Below are 23,906 nucleotides of genomic sequence, written 5' to 3'. Positions count from 1 at the left end.
CCCTGTACCCAGCAAGTGCTCAATGTGTATTTGATAAATGAATGAATGAATGAAGTCCCTGCAAAATACAGACTGAAAATCATCTCCTAGCTAGAGAGAGTCTCTCTCCGCTCAGAAGGCTCATACATTTATCACTCTAACGAGTCTCAGAAGTTTCTTCTTCGTATTAGAGTTATTGCCTATGAAGAGCCATGCCTACATCCTATCTGAACAATCCAGAGGGCTGAATGTACTGTTGTACATATTGAGGGCACAAAATGCATGTCTGCTAGAAGAATACACTTTATCAAACACCCCATCGTCTAGAAAGAAGTAGATCTGATAACAAAAACTTGTTATTTTCACTTCTCTCTCTCTTTTGAGGAGAAAGGAGATGGTGGAAGTGGGAGTGAGTGGCAATAAGATCCCACCACTGATAAAACCAGACTCCTCTCCCGTTAAGGTGGCCAGTCCTGGCCTAATGGGCTATGAGGGTCCACGTGTAACCTCAGAACTGAAGCTCGCTGCTCCTGTGAACACAGAGCAACTGCCTACAAATCTCTCCATAAATGATGAGAGCAAAAGTCAGGGAGTTTTTTGGAAGGTGATCTTTCAAAATCAACTCTAGTGCAACAAGGACGAATTTTTAAATGACACGTAGGATGCAGCTTCTGACCACATGCCGGTTCTAATCACTAATGAACTAATTAATTGGGGGAAATTTTAAACTCTAAACTATAAATGACATATAAAAATTATCACTGACTAATCTTTAAATGTTAAATGTAGTCAAAGATGAATTTTTTTTTTTTAATCCTGAAGGTCCTTACTTAAAAGGCATACATTTGTTGATCCAAAATGTTCAACAAATATAGCCTTAGACACAAGGGTCATTCCCCAGTACCCTTTTTCATATAAAGTTTTAAAAATCATGTGCTCCAAAACTCAGAGCTTAATCATTTTGATTAGCAGCTGAAGTCATTCTCATATAGATGTCTTATTATAATCAGTATAAGGCCATTTCTTTATGAGAAAGTCTGGCTTTCTCAGTTTGGTAAAATATAGCCCTATATAGTGCTATGACCCAAAATTAAAACTTACAAATAAAATAAAATTTTAGTGATTTATATGAACAGATCTTGTTTTTTTTAGGAAACAAATTCATGGAGCAAATTCTTTCTGTTATTTAACACATCTGTGCCTGTGGAGCTGTTTAAACAAAATTATGCCAAATTTTCAAATGGCGACTAAGGAAGAGAAGGGAGGGGAGAGCAACTAGTGTCTGTGGACACATTAGTGGCTGTGAACAGCTGGAGGTATGCTTCCAGAACAGGACTATGAAATACACACAAGCAGATTAGAAACCAGAGGCAAAGCTTCACAATTACAACACAATCTACAGAGTAAGTTTGAGCTAAAGTAAATTTCTCCTCAATTTTTTGTAAGTGCCTGTATGAATTCTATATTTCATATCCACACACAGTTAATCAATGGCCATTTACTGCAAACTTTACACAACTGGAGAAGCTATTAACACATGAGCATGCAACAGACCAGCACTGCAAACGGTTCATACTTACTGCATTCTGGTGCACAAAGGGACAGAGTACACAAAATGCAGTCAGTTCTTAATTTGCAATGAACTTCTAAAAGTAAACACTTACTGATAGTTATTCATTGGTGCAAATGACAGATTTCATCATCCAGGGCACAAACTTGAAATCAAGACACATGTCCTATCAACTCAAATGACAGGACCATGATACCCACATGTGGTATTGGAATTGTGGTTCTGCTACAGGTGAGAGCTATTCAGAATAAATACAGTTTGACTGAAATGAAACACCATATAATTTTCTTGAAGTCCTAAGGCTTCAGAATCTAACACTTCTAGTTCTAAATTATCAGGAAAAATAAAATGTGTCTGACACATTCACCCAAAGACTCAGGAACAGAGGCAGACAGTAGGTCACTGAAAGAGTGGAAGAGATTCAGCAAGATCCAGGGCGCTTCCCCTTTCCCACCACAGCAGCCCACCCCTGTGTTGCTCCTGCTGTGTCTCCCCTTCAAACACAAACAGGAGGGATAGGAAAGTGCTCTAGAAAAAGTTTAAGAGCAAAAACTTGACTCCAACCTCATCCTCCTGCTTAAAGGACAAAAACCAAAATCAACGGCACAATTATCAAGGCAGAAACCAGCTTACTTCCCCATAGAAATATCTAAGCATCTACCGCAAACCTACCTCACAGCCTCCAAAACATGTTGTGAATTGCCAGAGCGATTCCTTATTGCTGGAAATGAAGGCAATCGTATTTTCTATGATCAATGTTTAAGTTGTTGATATTGTCCAAATGAGGGGGAAACGAGACTTCACAAACCACAAAAAGTAAATTGCAGGAGTTCCTGTTGTGGCTTAACAGTGATGAACCTGACTAGCATCCATGAGGTCATGGTTTCAATCCCTAGCCTTGCTCAGTGGGTTAAGGATCTGGCTTTGCCATGAGCTGTGGTGTAAGTCACAGACACAGCTCGGATACTGCATTGCTATGGCTGTGGTGAAGGCCGGCGGCTATAGCTCCAATTCAACCCCTAGCTTGCGAATTTCCATATGCCACAGGTTCAACTCTGGAAAAAAAAAAAAAAAAAAGACACAAAAGAATGCAAACATTTATGATTTGCAGAAAATTAAGACTCTGGTCACAGGTGTAGCTGCAGCTTACACAAGTCCAATGCATTTCTCCATTTATACGGCCATTAAATATTCACAGGGCTTCACCACTCCTCTATAAAATAGCTAAACTGAGTCTAGGAATCATTACATGAAAATGAAGGCTCCAAAGTAACCTGATATCTGGGTACTTTTAAGAACTGGGAACCTCCATCCCTGAGCCGGGCACTCTCTTGCACAGGCCAGTCCCATGAACTGAAGTCTCCCAAAGAGGAAGTAGGCAGGAGCTTGCTCCCATGAATGACTAACCTCCTCTCCCTCCCGTTTTCTGCCCCATGCATGGAATTTTCTCCTCTGTCTAACACACATCCCTAACAGGTCTATCCTGAAAGACCAAGGGATAAAACTAAAACTTTCAGGGAACATCTTTAAACAAGTACATCCTGGATTTTCCATTAGAGAATTCCCTTAAATAAAGCTCAGAACCTTCCTCACCCTTACTGGACTGCTTTAGAAAACACTAGTAAACAGCAAGGTGCCTGGGTTCTATACCATTTCACACTATACTTATGAAGTGCAGTAAGCACTCACTATATTTAGAAGCATACAATACACCAACATTTTAAACTCTAGAGCTTCTGTCAAGAATTCTAGAGTTTGAGCCCATCTTAGGATGATGGATGGGAAGGAAGAATATTATGCAGGAAATGGGGGCATTTCAAACACAAAGACGATGAGTTATTTCAGCAAAAAGCAGTGTTAATTGCATATTTAATTGGTATTTCTCATAGTTCAACACTTCTGTTTGAGGTCAAATTTTGGATATAGCAAGTTGGGAGAGGGTTCCATATTTTTTGCACAATGAAGTCTCTTGCATAATAAATGAAATAGTACATTTATCTACAAGTTATAAAAAGTTTGAATGTAACAGCACTGTTTTAGAGCAACTGAGCCACATTACTGCTTTAAAATGTGTTACTGTGCTAGCAAAGATTTAATTGGCGGAAAGCTCTTTGGCATTCTCCAATTATAACACTATTCTTACAGAAAATATATAATGTCCTTAATAACACATTTAAAAAAATCAAAATGTCAAGAAATGGGCCCTCAATCAAGAACAACCTTTTTTTTTTTTTTAAGAACTTAAAAAAAAAAAATCCTCGAAATAAGACATAAATATTTAACATCATATATTCGCCTTCTCAGACATTTCCAAAATTGAATAGCTGGCTGAAGCTATAGAAAACTTTTCCTTTAAATATATAACATTTTTTTCTCCCAGGCACATACTCATATACGGTCAATTTTAGAAAAGTAGCATTATAGTATATATATATATATATTATATATATATAGGCTTTTTGTTTTTTTAGGGCCGTACTCACAGCAGGTTCCCAGGCTAGGGTCTAATTGGAGCTGTTGTTGCTGGCCTACACCACAACCACAGCAACACGGGATCCGAGCTGCGTCTGTGACCTACACCACAGCTCACGGCAATGCTGGATCCTTAACCCACTGAGCGAGGCCAGGGATCAAACCTGGAACCTCTGGTTCCCAGTCGGATTTGTTAACCACTGAGCCATTATGGGAACTCCCATGTTCTTAGATATTTCTAAATAGGCTTTGATTTTAAAAAGTTGAAGCAAAAGCACTGATGAATAAGCATATATACATTATGAATTGTATTAATTCTCACCATTTTCATTCTAAAATCTACATGGTCTCTTTCCTCTTTAACTATAAGTTCTCTAGCATATGAAAGACAAGATTAAAGGCAAAAAAAAAAAAAAACTGGAACAAAAGGTTCTGCCTGTAACTAGAATCAATTTTCTTTTAAAATATTTTAGAAAACAAATCCTATAATCATGAGACAAACTTACCAGTGGGTTTATCACTGACACTTCCCCAACTATTAGAGTGTTCTATTTGAAACAACCATTGCACCCAGACTATCATACTCTAACTATATATATGGCCACATTCAAGGTATTTCCAAGGGTAAGATGAATAAGTGCCTGATTCAAAATAACTAGCATTTTGCCTGTACAAAACTAGTTCAGTCATATGAAAAAAAAATTCAGCCACTACTGTCCTGCTTTGGTTTACAGGACACCAATAGATTTCCCCAGCAAACTACCTGTCCATTTAAGACCTACCAGATAAGTACCTAGAAAAACATTAAAGCAATTTAGATTGCCTGACATTGTTTTGAATTTAATTTCATCATTTTTTTAAAAGAAGAACAGTTATTATTTTATGGAGATGCTATAAATATTCCTCAGAAACCCTAAAGCCATGTCTTCAGTTATAAGATATCCAAACTTAGCTTTGTAGAATTGGAGTGTCTGGATTATAATTCACTTAGTCTGCAAAACCAGTTATGTTTTAACAGGATTTACAGTTAGATATTTCTCCTCAATGAATTTTTTTTTTTTTTTTTTGGTCTTTGTTTAGGGCCACATCCTGCAGCATATGGAGGCTCCCAGGATAGGGGGTGAATCAGAGCTACAGCTGCCGGCCTACAACACAGCCACAGCCACGGCCACTTGGGATCTGAGCCGCATTGAGACCTACACCACCACTCATGGCAACGATGGATGCTTAACCCACTGAGTGAGACCAGGGATTGAACCTGCATCCTCATGGATACTAGTCAGGTTTGTTAACCACTGAGCCACGACAGGAGCTCCCTCCTCAAAGAACTTTAATTCACTTCACCTTATTTTTGGAATCAATGTTCCACTAATCTGTTTTCCAAGCTGACATCAGATCACATGCGGCCAGCAAGGCAGAGCTATTCACCCAGCTAGCACTGGAATGTTTTGCAGTCAAATCCACATGTCATCATCCCATGGTTTAATGCATCAGTTTCCCTCTTCCGTTTAGAGACAGACCAAAGTAAATGAAAGGTTTCCACCAGCTCAGCTGAAAAACATTCTCATGAGAACTGTCAGTAGGGTCAAGAGGCAGAATTAGAAACATTCCAAAAAATTTTTTTCTAGTGTCCTGTCCAATTTTTAAAGCAATGCCCAGGGCTTTCCAAAAGGCAGAACCTTAATTCCTGCAGTCAATTTTCACTGAGGAACAAAGGCAGAATTTCCTCTATACTCTTATCAGTTTATTTTCAGTTAAGCGGACAGTATCCTAGAAATTTTCATCTTTGCACTGATGTAGATTCTGAGTACTTCTCCCAAAGTCATACTCTAAGCCTTTGTACTTCAGCTTGTTGTACTTTTAGGTCCTTAATTATCTGGCTTTCTAGTGTTCAACCCTTTAAGCTTCCTGGCATTTCCATGTGTTACAATTTTTCTGAGAGTTCAGAAAAATATATGATGGCAAATAGGGTATTTATGTGAATACATTAAAAGAAAAAAACAGCTTTATAAATCTGTATCAAAAAGCAGGTAGAAGTATCTTACAAGTGCCCAACCGAAGAAAAAAAGTACCCAACCAAATCTCTACTCTACCTTCCCCTCTAAATAAGCTGATGCATAAAATAAATAAAACATATATTAGATTATTAAAAATCAAGATGCTTGGAAGATCAATCTGAGGCAGTTTAGACAGGAAAGTGGACAGAACAATTAACTCTAATGAAAACAAATCTTAATTTGCTTAAGAGATTGAGGGAAAAAACATAAAGCATTTACTGCAAGGAAATTAATTTCTAATGATTTTATGGCCATCTTAAGATTTGCTATAGACATATGACTGGTTGGATGTGGCCCAGGCTGAAAGATCAGTTTCAAAAGAGATCAGTTTAAAAAAAAGGAACCTATTTGGTTTTAAGGATATTATATATACACAGATTAGGCTTAGGTCAGGATGAACGGTAGGTAAGGTGGGATGTTTTACAAAGGCCTCTTGTGCAGAGGTCAAACAGCAAGAACACCACATATACTGGGAATTTATAGTTCACTCTGAAGATCTCTGTTTGCAAGACAAGCTGGTCTCAACCTTGACTCCAACTGGAATTATCTGGGACTTTAAAATACTGCTGGTGGGAGTTCCCATTGTGGCTCAGCAGTAACAAAACTGACTTAGTATCCATGAGGACACAGGTTCGATCCTTGGCCCTGCTCAGTGGGTTAAGGATCCAGCATTGCCATGAACTATAGTGTAGGTCACAGACACCTGGCATTGCTGTGGCTGTGGTGTAGGTCAGTAGCTGCAGCAGCTGCAGCTCCGATTCGACCCTTAGCCTGGAAACTTCCATATTAAAAAAAAAAAAAAAAAAAGAAGAAGAAGGAATCTAGCTTCCTGATTAGAGCTTTATACCAGATAGGATGTGTCCTGAGCGGCAAGAGATCCTCCATCCTCGGGCCAAGACCAAAATCCCCTTGCAGACAAGAAGCATCTCCACTTTGTTTACCACTGGCTTCTGGCTCACATCAGTCACTGTTTAAGTACTAGAGAAATGACTCCCTTGCTTATACACGGTCAAATTGCTCATGAGGTTAAACTCAGTTCCCTGAGGTCTCTTTTCCCATGGCTAATCAGATCATACTAGAAGACGAAGCCAAGCCAATGACCCGTCTAGACACCGCTACCCTATTAAAAAAAAGCTTCCATGTACAGTGACATGACATGAAGCACATGCCCAGTGACTTAAGGATCAGTCAATTTCTTCAGGCAAAATAAAAATAAAATAAGTTTCTTCTGATTGTAGAAATATCACCGAATATGACCTTTTTTCTTCTCACTTTATAGTGAGACCTCTGCTTTTGCCCTGTTCATGAAATGGCCTAAGTAAAGGTCAGCAGTGTGCCAGGTAAGAAATCTTTTCCCTGGCCAACTGTAAAGAATGACTTTGACATTTAGGGTCCATTTAGTGACAGTAACCTGAGGTCTTGCTAGAAAGAAACTAATTTTAGCACCATGACTGTTGCATTTACCCCAGCAATTCTCTTAATGTGCAAATCTCAAATTCTTCCCTTCCAGCAAGGGGCCGGAAGCTTTCCCTTGCTGAGTCTACTAAAGGGGCACCAATGTAAGCAGACATTGTGCCTAAAGGCAGTTCTCTAGGGGTAGCACACAGCCCAAGGGTGCCACACTCTGCCACTGGCTCACAGATGAACTCCAGGAAGGTTCCCCATGATAGCCAGGAGCTTGGAACAATGATAAAGGTGCAGAAACGAAAGCATCAGGGACTGAAAGCATTTGGTTTTCTCCCCCTTAATTCCAGATATTGTCAATTACATGAGTTTGGGGAGAAAAGTGAAGAAAAGCCCAGTAGAAGGCCTTTTACTATTGACCAAGGAGGCCTAAGATTTAGGTCCTGAGTCTGCCATTTGGTAGCCATGTAACTTTGGGAAAATCATTTGACCTTCAGAGCCTCACTTCTTCTGTAAAGAAGAAATAATAATAGCAGCGACTGCATGAGGCTCTTGTGGCAATTAAATCAGACAACATATATATAACATTTACCACAATCCTTACACAGAGTCAGCCCTCAATAATTATTTACCACTAGCTATTATATACAGGACATGATAAAGCAAGGAGAAGATACTACCCCCAAATCAATGTTATTAAAAAAAAAAAAGGCATTGACTAGAAAGGCCTGGCTAAGCTGCAGGGAATGCAGTGGTGTTTCCCTGTGATTCTGTGAACTTAGTAATCTGGAACATGTAAATTCTTTGGGTGGTCATTCTTGGTAGGGACTGGTTGTTTAAAGGAATTCACAAATCATTAGTTGCGGAGAGAATTAAGAAAGGAGGAGTCCGATCCACTCATTATTTTCCTGAACTAAAATACCATTCCTACAAGTGAGAATAGAGCTTTAAAAGGACTTTAAAGCAGCTTTTAAATGTCAAAATTAACAAGAGGGTAAACAAGAAATTCAAATATAAGTTTACAGTGTTTAAGTATTTAACTTGTAACAAGCATGGAGTTTTTTCAAAAAATTTCATTATGAGCTTTAGCAGACAATTTTTTCAACCTTTGCAGCAGAATTCATATTGTGAGGTCACAGCTGGATGAGATATGGATAAGGTCATCTAATCCAGACCCTCTCTGCCTCAGTCCAGCAGAGATGAAGTGACCAGCTCTGACCAGGCCACAGCCAGCACCTGCCTTTCCCATTCGTGGTTTTCTCATGGCACCATCCTACCTCAATTTCAAGCAACTTACAGATGAACAGATGACTACAGACATAATATCCATATATGCGCTGGAAATTTCCCAGTAAGAATTTTGTACCTTCAAAAGTCAAGGACTAATACAAGTAGTCTTTTTAAATAGTACTGGCTCCAAAATGCTGGGTCTCTGCACTTAAAACATACACACACATACACAAGTTTTGTTAACATCTTTATAAAGGTAATTTGTAGATTAAGAGTCACATTAATTATATTAAATGTTGTCTATAGAAAATGTGATTTAATCTCCAACCTTTCCACAGTAATAATACAATTTTTTTTAAAAAAAGCAGCTCACCTCAAAAATTTCGAAGCCATAAATGTCCAAAACACCCATGACCTTCTTTCTCACTTTTGTTTGTGCCTGAAAAAATTGTTTCAAATTGGATGGTTAATTTAAGCATGAAATATAATACTAAAAGCAGACCAAGGAATATAATAGACTTAGAAGTTAACTGTGTTCCAGAACTAGGAGAATATAATTTAGGTTTTTTTAAACATATGAGAAAGGACATTGGTATAGGATCTTTCAGAAATTTTAATAACATATAACTTATTTAAAGAAGGCACTATTATGCCTCTGTATTAGGTGCTATATTAGATGCTTAATCATAAGAAAGAGATCACTGAATCTTACAACAGGTAGGGTCTTTCACAACCACATAGTCCAATACTCTCATTTTATTGAAGAACATATTAGTAGCTAGAGAGGTCAAGAGACCTCTTTAGCCAAGTTGTGCACAACTGGTTAGTAGATGAGACCCACCCAGGACCCAGGGGTGCTGCCTCTCAGAGCAACTCTGCAAAGACCATTAGACTATTCATTAGTGAGGTTTCTTTTAACACACGTGACAAAACAAAACAGATGGAAGGCTGACAAATTTCAATTCTATAAAGATACGCTCTTTTCAAGGAACAATCAATTGCCTAATGATAAAATTAAGACAGCTTTAACTTAATGTTTATACTCTGAATACCATTTATTACAACTGATTTATTTGGTTGCAGAGATTGAGTACCTTAATGCTTTCATTGATTCGATTTACCAACCATGAAAACAACCTGCTGTAGAGGTTTTTGGCCAGAGCATCACGGGCATAATAAGCCTATTAAAAAGAAAAAAATAAAAAAACTCAGTACCCACAATTACCACAATGCTTAATATCAATAAAATAGTGAAGATTTTTTTAAAATATTGAAAGCTCTTTTATTTCAAATATCTTTTCAGAGCTTTTTTACTATGGTCTGGATGAACAGTCAAGTCATTAAGAAATTAAGCAAATTGTTTATACCCAGTTACTATATACTTTTTTGCAAATCCCAGGAAACGAATTCTGAATTTACAAAAGCTTTCTCCATAAAGACATTCATTTCAACGTTATGGAACCAAGAAAAATCATCGGCAACTTAGAAGTCTAACAACAAGGGCACAAGTAAAATAAACAAATAAGCACCCACTGGAAGGGCAGTTAAACAGTCATCAAAGAATGATCATTATGAAAATTAGAAAATGAAATGAAAAATGCTTGTTATATTTTATGAAAATTTAAAAATTACATATTTAATATAATGACAACATGTAGGAAACTCAAAGGAAATACATTAAAATGATTTTGATTGATGGGATTTGTATATACTTTGCTTCATTAAATCTTTTGAGTATTTTATAACAGTATAACAATATGTTGCTGAATAATACTTGGTATAATAAAAATAAAACCCTTTTATTTGCTTATCTATTTGTTTGAAAGCTGGTCATAGCTATCTGACAAAGAAGAAGTAGAAGACATATGTGTCTCTGACCCTTAGAATGCAACGGCTGGAGAAAGCTGGGTTTGGTCAGGAGAACCTAACAGCCTTTAAATGTATTGGGTATGGAGGGTGTACAGTAAGTACTAATGTATGTCTAACACCAGTGCTCTGGGGGAGCCCTGGAGGTGGGTGGCAGCAGCCCAAGAAGAAACTGGCCAGAGCTCCTGTCATGGCTCAGTGGTTAACGAACCTGACTAGTATCCCTGAGGATGGAGGTTCGATCCCTGGCCTTGCTCAGTGGGTTAAGGATCCAGCAATGCCATGAGCTGTGGTGTAGGCCAGCAGCTACAGCTCCAATTCAACCCCTAGCCTGGAAACCTCCACATGCCATGGGTGCAGCCCTAAAAAAAAAAAAAAAAAAAGAAACTGGCCCCAGGGAAGGAAAGCTAGAGGTTTTGCCACTGTTCTTAACACTCTGGCCATATTGTATAATTCATTACCTATAAATAGAGAGTTGGGTATTAAAGTAAACCATTGTATTTTTATTTTATAAAGAACACAATTATTTGATTTTGTGAAAACTCTTTCTCCTAAATGAAGCTTAACAACTTCACTTCCCTGGCAATGTTTTATAGCTGGAAAGAGAGGACCTTTTTCCTTCATCTGATACTTCCGTGCTAATCCCAAACCTTTCTCCTTAAGTCTCAGGCAGCTATTCCAATGAAGGTTAGAAAATCTACCAAGAAGTTGGCCAAAAAATAAAGCCTGACTGTCCAGTGCATAGCTTTGGGCAGGGGGCGGCAGGGGAAGAGGTGATCATTCCATAGCAGAAAATGTATGTAAAATGCTGACACAAAGAAAGAAACCTTAAATTAGACGAATACCGTTTCTTCTAGGTCTTCTTAAAATAGGTAATTTAAATGCTTAAAACAGTGCCTGGCACATAGTAAATCTACGGTGTATTTATATATGATTTTTGAAGTATCCTCGTCCTTGCTACTGCCCCATGAGCCTATATAATTCTTTCCCCTTTCTTCTTGTAAATTCAAGTTATCTTCAAACATGATTTATTTGTAAACAGATCCTATTTCATTACCATGTTATCCAGCTTTCTTTGCTGTACGCCATCTGTTTCCAAAAAACCACCATTTCAATCTGCAGTTGAACTCATAGTGACAACCTATTCTGGTAAACTGCTTTCTATTTTTTAAAGTGTCTCCACAGCCAATATTAATCTTCTTTGCTTCCTTCAAATACTTATGCCAGAGGTCTGGAGCTCAAATGCTTTCAGAGTTTGCATGATAGAAATGAGTGGGAAATGATGGGATCTGGGGGGCGGGGGCTGGAGGATGCATTCCAGGCTAAAGGCACCCAAATTCAAAATTTAAAAAGCCAGCTACCAAAACTAAAGAAAAAAAAAAAAAAAACCTACCCTTTCCTCAAATTGAGCTATATAACCCCTAGGGGCTGTCAGTTTGCCACCTGTAACTTCTTGAGTCTGATTCATGCCACCTGATCTCCACAATAATTTCCTCCAAAGTAAGCACACAAAGGTTGATGCCCATTTAAGGATCACTAGCGAGAGTGCTGGAAATGAGGGAAGTATCACAAGCACTGACTCGCCATCTCAGATTCTGAGCACCAATGAACAGACTACGTGTTTCTGCAGCTGCATGAAGCTCATGGGGAAAAGCCCCAGGTGAAATGAGCTTCAGTGATGACCGATATCAGGCGTGGCCCAGGACAGTGCATGAACAGAGACCCAGAGTTGCAGGGATGTGGGGTCCACCCTCTGGGAGCACATAGTGGAATGCAGGAGGGCAAACCAGTGAGTCAAACCATCAGGGGGCAGGTTCCAAAGAAGTCTGCAGGAGAAAAAGTTCTGGGAAGGGAGACTCAGGGGTCTATGTGATGGAGGAAAGCTCCCTGGAGGAGGTGCCAATAGAGGACCATTTAGGTGGTGGAAGCAATCAGCAATGACACGAGCCTGAGAGACAAGCATGAGCAAAGGCCCCTGAGATAAGCCAGGTCGGGTCAGAAGACAAAGGAGGGAGGAAGTGATAGAAGCTGAATGATAACTCAGCTTTGAGTTTCTAGTATTACAATGTCAGTCTTTACTTGGGGGAAAGCTCTAAATGCCTTGGGGAAAATGAGGCATAGGGCAATAAAGATGACAATGGGGCCCAGGAATTGAAGCTATGAGGAAAAGGTAATAAAACATATCACGTCTCACAGGAATCAAAGCCTTCTAGGCACTAAGATCAGTAGAAACTAATACTCTGAATGCTACAATTAAAAGAAAAACTGAATAAGATGAATAATTAAGGATCTCAAGCCAAATTCCTTTATGCCAAAGGTTAAAAAGATGTGGAAAAGATTTAACCCAGCGATGCAAGGTGACTCAAGCACATAAAAGAGGTATTTGGGCCTGGTTTCTATAGAAGATGATTAAAAGGCAAGAGTAAAACACACAATAAAAATAGATTAAAAAAATAGGAGTTCCCGTCGTGGCGCAGTGGTTAACGAATCCGACTAGGAACCATGAGGTTGCGGGTTCAGTCCCTGCCCTTGCTCAGTGGGTTAATGATCCGGCGTTGCCGTGAGCTGTGGTGTAGGTTGCAGACGCGGCTTGGATCCCGCGTTGCTGTGGCTCTGGCGTAGGCTGGTGGCTACAGCTCCGATTGGACCCCTAGCCTGGGAACCTCCACGTGCCGCGGGAGCGGCCCAAGAAATAGCAACAACAAAAGACAAAAAAAAAATATATATATATATACATATGAAATATTGCTAAAGGGCCTTTTTAGACAGATGTTTTCTCATTGTATCACTATATACTTTCACAATCCCAACTCTAGCTATTGCAATGTTCTCAAAATATGATCTCTGGATGAACAATGGCAGCAGCATCACGTCTGAACTTGTTAGAAACGCAATTTCTTCGGTCCTACCACATACCTACTGAACCAAACACTCTGGGGGTGTGGTCTGCAAACCATGTTTAAGAAACCCTCCAGGTGACTCTGACATAGCTCCAAGTGAGAACCACTGCTGTAGACACCCACTGTCTTGACTTCAAATGTAACCTCTGCAGCCACAACTGCTTTGAATCCTCTTCACATATGTAAAGCCACAGCCAAGCTGGATTAATCCTTTTCTGGATACATACTCCAAACCTGGCTTCTCTTACTGTTTTCTTTTTGAGATCCCCCTTTGCCCATTTTTTACATGATAAATCCTTCAAAGACTGGCTCAGAAACCATCCTCTCCGGAAGTCCTCCTTCACCCTCTATGTTCCTACTAATGGTCTACACAGGGACTTGTGCTCTCAACACATTTTTCTTGATAAGGTTAAGTCACTCACCACCTGACTCTGAATGAGTGGGGTTGATGTGGACAGACAGGACAGCACAAGTAGTAATTTAGGAAGACAGAACAGTTACAGCTAGAAAAGGATTGTTACACATCAAACTTACCTATACCTAAGTATTTCCATAGCCAAAATCACCCCCCTAAATAAGAAATCAATGTTGAAAGAAAGCTAAAAGTATGTAGGCATTCTTGGGTTAGTCGGAAAGACTAATTCAGAGCTGCAGAGAGCAAGGCTATACCCACTTTATTGTCTTACAGATGCTTATGGCTACTTGCAAGGATGAGAATATAGTTGGACAAAGTAGGTGTGAGTGGGGAAAGTCCTGGATTAGTCATTTAATTCTAACCTAGATCAGAACTAACTGGTGGGAAAATGTCTAAGCCATAGAACAAAAGGGGGATCCACAAGCTGCTAGTTATCTATGCATTCATGCATCCTTGAACCAAGGAGAGAAGAAGTAAGCAACTCAGACTCATGCCTTGGGACGACTTCATTGGTCTGAGAATGGAGGGTAGAGAAGGAACAGTAAAAAAGGCAAGGAAGCTTCTCCCATGGTCTTCTCCAACTCCATAAATGACAACTGCATTTTCCTTATTGCTTGGGCCAAAAATGCTAGGAGTCATCCTTGATGCTTCTCTTTCCTTTATATCACACATAGCAAGGCATCAGCAAATCTTGTTGCCTCTTTCAAAACATATCCAGATGTGACCACTTCCTGTTTCACTGCTACCACCTCGTTTTACAGCCATCATTATCTCTGGGTTAGCACACAACTATGTACCTGCCCCCCCCATCCCACACCAACCCCCCACCAGTCACACAATCCATATGTTAAAGCCCAGTTCTCCAACATGATGGTATTTGGAGTTGGGGTCTTTAGAAGGCAATTAGATTTAGATGTGGTCATGACGGTGGAATCCTCCCTCAGGATGGGACTAGTACTGTTATAAGGGGATGAGGACACCAAGGCTCACTCTTGCTTTCTCCCCCCTACCCCCCCACCATGTGAGTAAGAAGGTAGCTGTCTATAAAACAGAAAGAGGGCCCTTATCAAGAAGTCTACCTTGCTGGCACCATAATCTCAGACTTCTAACCTCCAGAACTGAGAAATAAATGTTTTTTAAGCCACTCAGTCTATAATATTCTATTATAACAGCCAAAGTGACTAAGACACGTTCCTGTCCCCTACACTGAGCTCTCCACACTGCAGCCAGAAAATGACCCCTTAAAATACAAGTCAGATCATACCGCCTGTGCTCAACTCTCCAGCCATTTCCCAGTTCTCAACACCACAGAGCTCCCTTACTCTGCTCTACTTTTTTCTCTTTCCACTGCACTTAAAACCTGCTGGCTTGCTATATAAATATATTTATTAGGTCTACTGCTTTTTCTGGCTCCTCCTACCAAACTGTTAAGCTCCACAAGGGCAAGGATTCTCCATCTGTTTAGTTTACTCTGGGCCCCCAGTGCCTAGAGTGATGCCTAGAATGCAGCATGACAGTTAATAGCTTGAAAAATAAAATTTTTGTTTCCACTTGTATTAAAACACCACAGACTTTAAAAATTCCTTTCTGGACATTATGTTTCACCCACCTGAGCCACGTTCAGTGTAGTTGAAACTTTCTCTTGCTTGGCCTCAACTGTTCGGAAACTGAAGGCTCGTTCTAGAACTGACTGATCAATGCCAGTCAGCTCGCAAATTTCTTTTAACTCTATTGTGGGAGGAATGGACACAAAGAGTGACTACGTATCTGCTGCTAATAATCATTTTCAAGGCTTACATTGTTCTTTCTAAATCATTTTCAAACTGAACAGTGTAAAATATATAAAGCAAAAGACATTAAACTGAGCTGTAATTATGTTTCTGCTCAGTTTCACTAGAAAGCTTTTTCAACTCAATAAAAAGCAAGTTTTACTTTCTATATTAAAAACTGGGCAGAGGTTCAAAGCAAGTTTTGCTAAACAGGGTCTGTTCTCTGCTGACTTACCATTTTTATCTTTGATCTTGCTTTCATCTAAACCATTCACTCGAGATTCAGGCTTGAACTCAATGTTCCCCAGCTTCAACACTGCCGCCACCACCTCCAAGACAGACTCAGCTTCATGATCCATGAAACCCACAATCTGCATGGCATTCTGAGGAGGAAAAAGCACCTGTTTTTCTTCCTGTAGTTCTTTATTATTATTATTATTATTTTAGCTGCACCTGCAGCATGTGCAAGTTCCTAGGCCGGGGATCAAACCTATGCCATAGTAGCAACCCAAGCCACTGCAGTGATAACACAGGCTCCTTAGCCCACTATACCACAAGGAAATTCTCATGTAGTTCTTTATTATTTTTACAAAAATAAATCATAACAGGGAGTTCTCATTGTGACTCAGCAGTAAAGAACCCGACTAGAATCCATGAAGACTCGGGTTCTATCCCTGGCCCCAATCAGCAGGTTAAGGATCTGGTGTTGCCATGAGATGTAGTGTAGGTCATAGATAAGGCTTGGGTCTGGCATTGCTGTGGCTGTAGCTGTGGCTGGAAGCTGCAACTCCAATTCAACCTCTAGCCTGGGAACTTCCATATCCGTAGGTGCAGCCTCCCCTTACCCCAAAAAAGGTGAAAAGCAATAAATAAATAAATCATAACAGATTTGTCTATTATAATATTTTAACAAAAATAACAATAACAACAAAAAGACAAAATGTCCCAGAATAAATTTTCCAAAAGGCAAACCTATTAAGAAGACCTGATGGAGCACCAGTGGGGGGGCGGGGGGGGGGGCCTCTATCTTGTTCAGTGGTTTCCACCTCTGATTCAAGGAGCCCTGGGGTGCTTCATGGGCTGTGGTAAAGGGGGGCAGATAAAGAGGATGGTAGATGGACAAGAGGCTGAGAGCAGAACCTTAGGTCCCCACTCTGATTCCAACCATAGCAGCTCAGTGCGTGTGTGTATGTGTGTGCACATGTGTATGATTATTTTTCATAGTGGGGTTCTGTTGCTAGAAATAAAACCAAACAAAAAGCTTTCATAACGCCCTATAAAAGAACCTCCACATTTATTTTACATGGGAGAACAACTTTGGTTTGCAAAGGTGAAGTGCCTGATTCCAAGGACTATGAGTAACAAGAAATATTCACCCAGCCATAAATTTTTATTGAGTGCCAATGATTTGCCAGGCAAAGGAATTGTAGAGCTGGTCCTGAATTCAAATTTTAAAGTCATGTCCAGGAATCAACAGGTTTCCATATGAGGATGTTTATATAATTAAAAAACATAAAAATAAAGATTATTAAAAAAAAGAAATATCTTAAGAAATGCTTTTTTTTTTTTTTTTTGAGAATAGCCCTAAGCTTGTGTGCTTGCTTACTTTACCTATCTATTTGCCTCTCTATTTACAGAGACTAGACTTCATAGCAATGGGAGTACCTTAAGGCTTTTTGTTCTTCAAAATTTCAAACATTTACAAAATTCCAGAGAGCAGGAAAAGAACCCCATGTAATTTTCATGCACCCCCAAAGATAAACTGATTCCAAGTTTGTTTTATCTATAATCCAACCTCTCCTCCCCTCCTATCCCCCCCACCCTCATTATCACAGTTGTCTCATATGGAAGTAACAGTTACCAGATTATGTCCTAACAGAAATAATTTTCCAAGTGCCCCATAAATATAGAACATAGACTATAATTTAAAATAATTTCTGGAGTTCCTATTGTGGCTCAGCAGAAACGAATCTGACCAGCATCCATGAGGACGCACGTTTGATCCCTGGCCTTGTTCAGTGGGTCAAGGATTCGGCGTTGCTGTGAGCTGTGGTGTAGGTCGCAGGCACAGCTCTGGCATTGCTGTGGCTGTGGTGTATGCCCGTGGCTGCAGCTCTGATTTGACTCAAAGCCTGGGAACCTCCATATGCCACGGGTGTGGCCCTAAAAAGACAATCAATCAATCAATCAATTAAATACAATAATTTCTCAGGGAGTCCCTGTTGTGGCTCACAGGTTAAGAATCCAGACTGGCATCCATGAGGATGAGGGTTTGATCCTGGCCTTGTTCAGTGGGTTAAAGGATAAGGCATTGCCATGAGATGTGGTGCAGGTCACAGATGCAGCTCAGATCTGGCATTGCTATGGCTGTGGTGTAGGCCAGCAGCTGCAGCTCAGATTCAAACCCTAATCTGGGACTTCCATATTCCTCAGGTGTGGCCTTAAAAAGATAAGAAAAAAAAAATAAATTTCTCAGAGTTCTCTGGTGACTCAGAAGGCTGAGAATCCAGTGTTGTCATTGCTGTGGCTCAGGTCACTACTGTGGCACAGATTCAATCCCTGCCACTGGTGCAGCCAAAAAATAAAATAATTTCTAGTGAACATAAAATGCTACTCATTCTGGTTTATGCATGATTTTTCAAAAACTGTATGTAAACTTGATTTTCTGTCTCAAAACTAGGTTTGACTCAACATGATCGTAAGACAGTTTTTCACCTGTGGAAATTAACTACTGAGCTTTGGCTATAAAAAATCTTTAGAATTTCAGTACAATATTAAAAGTCAGGAGTTCCTGTCATGGCGCAGTGGAACCACGAGGTTGCAGGTTTGATCTCTGGCCTAGCTCAGTGGGTTAAGGATCCAACGTTGCAATGAGCTGTGGTGTAGGTCGCAGACGCGGCTTGGATCTGGCGTTGCTGCGGCTGTGGCTGTGGCTGTGGCCAGCAGCTGTAGCTCTGATTAGACCCCTAGCCTGGGAACCTCCATATGACGCAGGTGCAGCCCTAAAAAGTCAAAAAAAAAAGAGTCAAACCCCAAGATAATATAGTAAGGTCCTCTGATAAACAGTAAAGTCACATGCTCCATTAAAGCATAGCTTTCTCTATAACTGTATGATTTTTGAGCTAGTAAAAAAATCAATCTAATAAAAATATAAATATTCTTACGTAATTCTAAAACCTTAGGGAGCATGAGTTACACATCAAAGAAAGGCCAGAATTATTACCAATTCTGATTGAGCAATATAGTATTACCCATTTTTAAAGAGCAAGAAAAGGGTTATATCTTACCCTAACGGTTCTGAAATTTGCTGCATCGTCCACTCCATTCACTTTGGCTGAGTCCAGACTCAGGTAGTTGTATCTGCTGAAATCTCGCTCAAGTTTAAGCTTATCTATTGAATCACACATACAAGTTGATAAGTTACTTCAAAAAAAATCTAATCATGTTTAACATCTCATTTCCTTAACCCTTCAGATAAAAAGACTTTCAAACTATGCATTGAATCAAAAAACAAAAACTGATACCCAAATATCAGTGATACCATTTTTCTAAAATCGTCTTTTTCCCTGTTGTACATACTTCATACTCTGCTTTTTTAATATTTGCTCTTATTGAGACAGGCTCTTTCCATACTTTAATAATATAAAACATCTTCAATGTACTGTTTCCTTATAACAGGCAATTTTTGCCTAGTGATTTTCCCCCTGTTGGCTATTTGGATTTTCCCCAGTTTATAATAATAAATAAAGATCAGTGATAACTGTTTTCATACAAAACATATTTTTTTTGGATTCTTTTGAATTACTTCATCAGGATATATTCCAAAAAGTGGAGCGCCTGGGCAGTAGGCCCTGATGATTTTATGACTTATTCTGCTTTGCCAATTAGTCTCCCAGGAAGAAGCCTTCACTTTGAAGTGACACCCACAAGCTCTAAGCAGATCAGTGCCTAACAACTCTGCTGGCTTTATCCTCTTCAATAACCTTTGTTAATACATGTGCAGTGAATAAATCAGTGCTATTTCAATTTACATTTTTTAATTAGTGAGGGTGATTTTTTTCCTCCCAAGTGTGTTGACTTTCCATAGACCTTCTTGTTTGAACTATTTGTTCAACTTATCACCACTTTGCTGCTGACAACTGGATATGCTCCTGATGAACTTAAATTAATTCTCTAAAACATCCAAAGTTCAGATTTTTATCTCTTGTGTCAGCTGCAAATGTCTTCCCACTATTTTTAAATTGTCACTGAGCAACTGAATTATATTCTTTCACTTTATTTTTTAAAATTGATGATGAGCCCCTCCCCCAATTTTCAGCTCTTTTAGCAAACCATCTGAGAGATGTCCCAGAATCTGTGAGGCACTACAGGGAGAGACACCACACAAAGACTGCAAGGTGGTGAACGCAATACACCCTGTTCCTCATGTCAACCAGATGCAAGGAAAAGGTTTAAGAAGAAAGAGAAGAGCGTACGGGACACACTTCTGCTTTGGAAAATGCTGCAATAATAAAAATTAAAACAGAGAATCAGGGACTTACTGAGGAGCTCTTCAGAGCCACCAGAAAGTAGCTGATAGAACACGTGGAAGTTTCTTTCACCTCTTGGCTGCTTAACGACTCGAGATTTCTCTAAAAGATCTAAACAGGAAAAGAATCAAATCATAGCACAGTATTAACTTTACTTTCCAATACACCAGACTTCTTTCTTTTCCCCATCACTTTCTTTTCCATTAAGAAAATGGTTAACAGGAGTTCCCGTTGTGGCACAGTGGTTAATGAATCCGACTAGGAACCATGAGGTTTCGGGTTTGATCTCTGGCCTCGATCAGTGGGTTAAGGATCCGGCGTTGCCGTGAGCTGTGGTGTAGGTTGCAGACGCAGCTCGGATCCCACATTGCTGTGGCTCTGGTGTAGGCCGGTGGCTACAGCTCTGATTGGACCCCTAGCCTGGGAACCTCCATATGCCTCGGGAAGCAGCCCTAGAAAAGGCAAAAAGACAAAAAAAAAAGAAAAAGAAAATGATTAACAGAAGCTCCATTGTCAGTTCTACTTTCAGAAAGAAACACAACTCTAACTAAAACCCCCAAATCAAACAAACCTGGTTCTTTTTGAGCAACAGTGAATATGCAAACTAACTTTAACAATACATTTAACAAGCTGATTAAAGACAATATAACTTTCAGGATAATATTCCCTTGGTTTTATATATGATGACATTAGGTTCTACAATATGCAGACATTCAGTTAAGAATTCATTTAAGAATTATAATGGGAAGTTAGTATTTTTTGATATTTTATGCTAAGGGCTTACATTATCTCATTGAATCCTCTCTACCATTTTGTAAGGTATAATTTCACAGATGAAAAAGCTGACAGTCCAAGAGTTTAAGAAGGATTTGAAATCAGGCTATATGACCCAAGTGCAGACTCCATCATCTAGCCACAGGACTTGCTACCAGGGATAAGTGAAGCAGAGCTTCTTGATACCTTGAAGTCTTAAAGAATGAAAGGTGGTTCTTGTTTCATGGTTTCTGGTGTTATTTGACAATACACTTTCATTGATTCCAGATACTTTTTCATCCTACAAATATGATGTCTTAGCAAGTTTTCAAACTTGTAGGAAGGGAGGGAGGGAAGCAGGAAAGGAGGGAAGGATAAACGAATCAAGCAAGCCAACCAGAAAGGTGTCACTGTGGCAGTAGACAGGGGGTGGCAGGGAATACTCCTGCCTTGAGTCCTGCTGATCACTGACCAGAGATAAAAAAGAGGGTCTAGATTCTGTGGGCAAAGGCCAAACTGAGTTATAAAATTATGAATCAGTGATCCCATTGATGGGAATTAGATCCCATGAATTCTAGAGAACAGACACATTTGATTTCCAACCAGACTGAAATTTAATCATTATCCAAAATATAAGTCAAGGAGAAAATGATGTGCCATCTCATAGGGACCTGTCATTGAACATCTTAATGTGTATTTCTGGGATCCACCACAGCATGTGGGGAGGAGTCTAGGTAGAGTTAAAGAGTGTAGATGTGATGAATGAGAAATCCTAGGGTGCCCCAAACATACAAGGCCATTTGTAAGAATGAAGAGATGGGGAATTTCCTTCATGGCTCAGCAGTTAACAAACCCGACTAGTTTACATGATGCGGGTTTGATCCCTGGCCTCACTCAGTGGGTTAAAGATCCAGCATTGCCGTGAGCTGTGGTATAGGTCGCAGACACGGCTCAGATCCCCCGTTGCTGTGGCTGTGGTGTAGGCCTGCAGCTATAGCTTCCACTCAACTCCTAGCCTGGGAGCCTCCAGATGCTGTCCAGCCCTAAAAAGCAAAAAAAAAAAAAAAAAGAGAAGAAGAAAGAATGAAGAGATGGGTTGCTGGGACACATAAAATAAAATTGACAAAAAAGAGAAGAAAAAAATGTCAATACAAAAATTATGAGGAACAGGATTCTGCAGAGTTATCATTTTCATCCCCAGCTCTCACTTGATTTGGACGACAGCCAATGCCCTCACATCATAGAAGGAGAATAATGAAGACTTCATATTTAGCCAAAAAAAAAAAAAAAAGGCAGAAATTGAAAAGCACAAGTAAGGCAAGATCTAGCAAAGGATTATATAATGGTCATCATCTCTAAGGACTGGACGTTTCAATCAGTCAGTCAATCAATACTGACATCGAGAGTAGAAGACAGAGTAAGAGATGGGGATAAAGGTGTGGTATGATTGTACTTATCAGGGACCAAGCTCCCATGAGGTCCTAGAAGTACCAGTACAGTTTTAGAAGAAAGAATCCGTAGTACATGGGCAGATTCTTCATTGAGAAGCTAATCCTTATAGGAAATTCCTCAGGCCTAGAAGAAAGTAACTCAACTACATGAAAATTATAATATGCTCCAGTTTACTTCATCCATTCAAATACAGATTCCGTCAATCAGTTCATTTACTGCTAGCCTGTTATGTGTCAGAACTACCTGGGAACATTTCCAATATTGGCTACAAATCTGAAGACCTTCTTCCCCTTGACTTATCATTGTCACACATGGTCCTGATGACTCCCACCACCCAAGCCAATACAGCAGCTCCTCCAAGCTAGGATGCAAACAACCTTGAGAGAGAGCAAGAGGTGGGGGTGAGGAAGGCAGAATGACCTTGTGTCCACCTGTCAAAGCCTGAAAACCCCAGGCTCACCCCACAGCACAAAGAATCCTGCCACGCCTCGCAATCCCTGGCAGCCGGGGTGCCCTCACCCCACAGGGCACCTTGATGACGATGACAAACAACTGTCTTGTGGTACTTACTCAATCACACCCCAACAAGTAAAGGGTGGTGTGCAAGACATGGAATCACACCTTCCGAGCATGTGACAGGGCCACACTGCCACAGCAACATGCTGGCTGGCCTGACATTTGGCTCTTTTGGAACAAATGCTCACACACAGTGGAGAGTTTAGAAACAGTAACAGGAGTTCCTGTCATGGCTGAGTGGTTAACGAACCCGACTAGTATCCATGAGGATGTGGATTTGATCCCTGGCCTTGCTCAGTGGGTTAAGGATCCAGCATCGCCATAAGCTGTGGTGTAGGTCGCAGACACAGCTTGGATCTGGCATTGCTGTGGCTGTGGCACAGGCCGGCAGCTACAGCTTCAATCTGACCCCTAGCCGGAGAACCTCCATTTGCTTCAGGGGCAGCCCTAAAAAGACAAAAAAAGAAAAAGAAAAAAAGACACGGCAATGGCTTTAAGATTCATCAGATAACAGCCACCAAGTTAAATAATAATATTCACTTGTGCAGCATTGAAAGCAATGTTGACCAATGCACTCCTTGCACCACACATGCTGACAGGATCAGTGATCACTATCATATTCAAATTTGTTTAAAAGGAAAAGGAGCAGGAGTTCCCGTCACGGCTCAGCGAGCCTGACTAGCATCCATGAGCACTCGGTTCGATCCCTGGCCTTGCTCAGTGGGTTAAGGATCCAGCGTTGCCATGAGCTGTGGGGTAAGTCACAGATGGAGTTTAGATCTAGCATTGCTGTTGCTGTGGTATAGGCTGGTGGTTACAGCTCTGACTGGACCCCTAGCCCAGGAACCTCCATATGCCACAAGACAAAAAACAAAAACAAAACAAAAAGGGAAAAGGTACAGAGGAGAGGTACAAGGGAACTTTCATTGGCCTTCTGCTCTGCATTTAGTTATTTTTCATTGGTTATCATATTCAGCCCTGAACTCCTCCTCTG

At 40.1% G+C, this 23,906-nt stretch overlaps 1 protein-coding gene across 6 annotated transcripts in view; it reads right to left on the bottom strand.

Moving 5' to 3' along the window:
* Positions 1 to 23,906, bottom strand: part of MYO1B (myosin IB) — a 190,520-nt gene that overhangs the window by 42,617 nt on the left and 123,997 nt on the right. For 3 of the 6 annotated variants that reach the window (XM_047773096.1, XM_047773098.1, XM_047773100.1), the window contains exons 8-14: positions 20,204 to 20,302; positions 18,950 to 19,053; positions 15,898 to 16,045; positions 15,503 to 15,621; positions 9,807 to 9,893; positions 9,086 to 9,151; positions 1,560 to 1,565 (exon numbers count right to left, since the gene is read on the bottom strand). In XM_047773096.1, the coding sequence (XP_047629052.1) occupies positions 1,560 to 1,565; positions 9,086 to 9,151; positions 9,807 to 9,893; positions 15,503 to 15,621; positions 15,898 to 16,045; positions 18,950 to 19,053; positions 20,204 to 20,302 (629 nt within the window). The remainder of the gene's footprint in view (positions 1 to 1,559; positions 1,566 to 9,085; positions 9,152 to 9,806; positions 9,894 to 15,502; positions 15,622 to 15,897; positions 16,046 to 18,949; positions 19,054 to 20,203; positions 20,303 to 23,906) is intronic. The other 3 variants (XM_047773097.1, XM_047773099.1, XM_047773101.1) reach the window with 1 other exon arrangement.

This window comes from Phacochoerus africanus, chromosome 3 (assembly GCF_016906955.1).
Source record: "Phacochoerus africanus isolate WHEZ1 chromosome 3, ROS_Pafr_v1, whole genome shotgun sequence".
Taxonomy (NCBI): Eukaryota; Metazoa; Chordata; class Mammalia; order Artiodactyla; family Suidae; genus Phacochoerus; species Phacochoerus africanus.
Note: the sequence above shows the minus strand (reverse complement) of the source record. Positions and strands in the feature narration are given on the sequence as shown.